The sequence below is a fragment of the Hipposideros armiger genome, unplaced genomic scaffold (genome assembly GCF_001890085.2).
Source record: "Hipposideros armiger isolate ML-2016 unplaced genomic scaffold, ASM189008v1 scaffold_16, whole genome shotgun sequence".
In the NCBI taxonomy this organism is placed as follows: domain Eukaryota; kingdom Metazoa; phylum Chordata; class Mammalia; order Chiroptera; family Hipposideridae; genus Hipposideros; species Hipposideros armiger.
The window spans coordinates 886,338-890,268 of NW_017731366.1; the positions used below are offsets into that span (position 1 = coordinate 886,338).

General features: G+C 40.1%; 1 protein-coding gene and 1 long non-coding RNA gene across 9 annotated transcripts in view; one reads left to right on the forward strand and one right to left on the reverse strand.

The window, feature by feature from the left end:
• Positions 1–3,931, reverse strand: part of ARL14 (ARF like GTPase 14) — a 94,664-nt gene that overhangs the window by 21,854 nt on the left and 68,879 nt on the right. For 4 of the 7 annotated variants that reach the window (XM_019626931.1, XM_019626921.1, XM_019626903.1 and 1 more), the window contains one exon: positions 35–2,195. The exons of the other annotated variants lie outside the window; for them this stretch is intronic. In XM_019626931.1, the coding sequence (XP_019482476.1) occupies positions 1,556–2,131 (576 nt within the window). In that variant the 5' untranslated portion in view covers positions 2,132–2,195 and the 3' untranslated portion in view covers positions 35–1,555. Of the gene's footprint in view, positions 1–34; positions 2,196–3,931 lie in introns of those variants that run through there. 7 annotated transcript variants of the gene reach the window in all.
• The window catches only part of LOC109373236 (uncharacterized), a 34,279-nt gene that overhangs the window by 11,057 nt on the left and 19,291 nt on the right, over positions 1–3,931 (forward strand). The window lies entirely within an intron of this gene.

Sequence of the window (3,931 nt, forward strand, 5' to 3'; positions counted from 1 at the left end):
TGTGTGTGTGTGTGTGTGTGTGTGTGTGTGTTATTCTTGTTTAACCTTATTTGGTCTCAGAACTCTCACCTATAAAATTGAGAAAATAATGCCCATTTCTCTCAAGGCAGTTGTGAACTTTAAATGAGAAGATGTATGAAAATGTTTAGCACACCTGGCACACAAGTATTCAACCAACGGTAAACATTATTATGTGTGTATCTACTTTATTATTTGAATCTCTACCATGTAGCATAGAAGTAGCTACTCCGATCTTTGCTGAACAAATCATGGCTAAGATGAGAGAAGAGAACAATGAATGGAATCCAGCGGCTGGCACCCGTGGTTTATGATTCCTTTATTTGCCTCTGTGACCTTAAGATGTGGAGTGTCAGGGGCTGCTGTGGAGGCTTGAAACCTGCTTCTCGCCCAAATGAGCCTTGTTTGGAAGAAGTGTGGTAGGAAAGAGTTAGTACCAGGGCCTCCCTGGAGTTCTGAGCCTCTCAGGGGAATTCCAATTCAATCTCTAGTTCCTTCTCTCCTGCTTCCCTCCCCTATCCTCCCCCACAGCGTTTCTGGAGAGCCTCATAGTGATGGGACTCCCAGTGACTAACCTGTACCTTCATGGGAAGTTGAGGACCCTCTTCAACACCATCTCTTACATAAAGCATCTTCTCTTTTTCCAGGTCAGGAAGAGTCTCTCTGTTATAACACACAGCACTTACTGCCCTCTTCTAACTACTAGCTTTGTATTGTTTCCAAACCCTGTGCCCTGCAAGGTCCCTGAGAGGAAAGTCTAACTCTGCTTCCTGTTAGATCAGTCCAGTGAGCTGTACATAGTTCCCAGGTAATGACTGTTGTATTGAATTTTACTGAAGCTGGTCTCGGGGCTGCAGCCTCCAGCTGAGCGGTAAGCCCAGACCTTTCCCCAAACTCTAAGGTGCTACCCTTCCCCAGAGCTTGAAGATACAAACCTCTGCTCCCCGTCCAGACTTTGGGCAACTAACAGCCTGGAGTTCATTGTTTGATTCATTGTAGGAAGTTCCCAGCAATAGAGTTCAAAAGGCTGGCAGGAACCCAGAAGAAAAACTTTATATAGGGGATAGATAGGGATTTCCAAAGTGGTTAACATCGAACTTTTTCCTCTCCATAACTTAAAGTTCATTTTTTTTCACCACCCAGCTATTACACAGGAGTGTGATAGACATTGAATACATGTAACAGCCGAAAACAATTTGAAAGGATTGTGACCCTGTTAGCAGTTAAACTTAAAATGTCCTAGTAGTCATATAAAAGTAAAATAAGGCAATAATTTATTTGGTTCCAAATGTGATTATTCTGAACCATCCAACATGCACAAAATATTAAAGTTTTAATTCTCAATCATCATTACCACATAGCTTGCTAAAGTGCCTGGTCAAAAATAATATTTCATCAATATTATTCTGAGTTGTTTAACTGAATGTAGGTGAAATAACATCTCAGGAAAAACTTTTCATCTCAGCAACTTTCTCACCTGGCACGGAAAAAAAATTACCCTTTCAACTCCATCAATGTCTCTTTCATTGCATGGACCTCAGTTCTGCCTAAAGAATGCTAAAGTGTCTCTTGATTTCATGTGGCTTTTCACAAATTCAGCTAACTTCCTGAGCCCCTCGGTCAGCCCGTCCCCGGTGATGGCACAGCATGGCTGCACATACCAGTTCCGGTTACAGCAGAGCTTCTTCACTTTGAATATTCTGGTGATGTCCTCGGCAGTCAGAGCACCAGGCACATCTTGTTTGTTGACTAATAGGACAACAGGCACATTTTTCATGTGTTCATTCTTCAAAATGTGCTCAAACTCTCTCCTGGAGTCTTCTAGCCGCCGTTTGTCGGTACTGTCCACCACGTACACCAGCCCATCGGTGTGCTCACAGTAACAGCCCCACACGCTTCTCATTCCGTCCTGTCCTCCAACATCCCAGACCGTGAGGGAAAGACTCTTTTCCAACTCAAGCATCTCGACGTTGAAACCTATTGTTGGGACGGTCACAATATCCTTAGCAAGCTTTAGTTTATAAAGGAGAGTAGACTTCCCAGCAGAGTCCAGTCCCAGAAGAAGAATTTGGGCTTGCTTGGCTTTAGGGTTTTTAGAACTCAGCAGACCCATTTTAGGCTCTTTTTCTTTTAACGACGTTTTCCTTTTGGCCAGAGACAAGGCTTCTTCCCCGGGTCTTGCATGAAAATGTCAGGAGGAAAGAAGAGAACAAATGCTTCATATTCTATTCTAAAAAGAGGAACTTGTATGTATTTATGTTGTAGCTTATCAGCTTGATTATAGGCAAACAGTGTTTTATTTGCAGTCCCAGCCAATCCCGAGGAATCGATGGTCTGAGTAACCAGCCAACGTCATAGTGGCTCAAAGGATAAATTCTTTGTGAGTGAATAAGACTTAGGAGGGGCCTGCGTGAGTGATGCTGACCTTATTTTCTCTTCTAGATGTTGGAAATCTAGGGTAATTGAATGTTCAGACATGCACAAGAGTGCAGTTTAGTAGCAGAATAAAGACTTAAAACTTTACAAATGGTTTGTAGAACTTCTCTTGTTATTTGACCATTTATTTTATCCCTGTTGTAAATAAGTAACCAGACTTCTGAAGTCATAGAGAGAATTTATCTCACACTTCCCTAAGCAGTATCTTTAGTACTTTCCCCTTGTCTAGATTACTCAGTAGGAAACTTCAAACCACCCAAGGTTGTCTGAACCCTATTCCCATAGTCACATGAAGAGAATCACTTCTTGAATCTTATAGGCAGAAAATTTACGCTATCCACAAGACCAAATTTGCAAAGGGGAAGTTTGTAACAAACACTTTTAAAATTAAGCAGACAGCCTGATTAAAGATGGCAAATTGATGTTTTGAAATCAATATTTTGGAAAATAGTTCCATGTATTTATCTCTTCTCTATCTCAAGATTCTACCAAAATGATGGTAAAGGAATAACTAGAACATATAAACACATAACAAGAAGATGGGTGGCCGTTAGAGGGTGAGAGATTTTAACAAAATTCTGGCAGATGGAATATAGATGGAAGATGAGTGGTAACGGACGGAGCAGAATGAAGATGAGGCTTGGGGTGCTGATGCACAGGATATAGAGGGAAGGGGTGAAATAAGGGACTAAAAACAGAGGGGTCAACTAAAAGTCTGAATAAGGAACAGAACACACACACACACACACACACACACACACACACACACACACACACACACACACACACGCTAGGTGATATTTCAGCAATGAGAAAAACCGGAGGGTTCTTTTCTAAAGAAATTGAATGATGTCAGAAAAAAAGATCTCCATGTTTTGGCAGTTGAAAGTTTACTCATCATAATAACTGACTCAACATTTAATTAACCTATAGCCAACTTGGCAGTTGTCAAACACTGCTCAGGTACACAGAGTTCCCAATCAGCTTTTCAGCAGACAGAGGGTTCTATACTTAAAATGCCTTTAATATGAATGAGTGAAAGACCAAGATAAAAATAAGTAGGCTTTAAGAAAATTTAAACAGAAGTAGTGCAGGGAACAGAAGAAAAATTTCAGTAAGTTTTAATTAACATTTCCATAGACAGTTAAAAAGATATTGCATCCATAAAACAAGAAATGGATGCCATTAAAAAGGCCACTCAAAAAACAAAAACAAATTTTGAAAATTACAAACATGATTTCCAAAATTTAAAAAGATCAATAATAGGTTGGAAGGAAATCTTTCAGAAAGTAGAAGAAAGAAAATATGAAAGAAAATGTAAGTGATGTAGAGGATCAGTTTATTCCAGAGGGAACATAGAATATGCAAAAGAGGAAATTATCAAAAAAATAATATAAGACTATTTTCCAAAGCTAAAGAACAAACTGTTAAGATTGAAAGGCTTCGGGCCGGCCGAGTGGCGCGATGGTTAAGAACT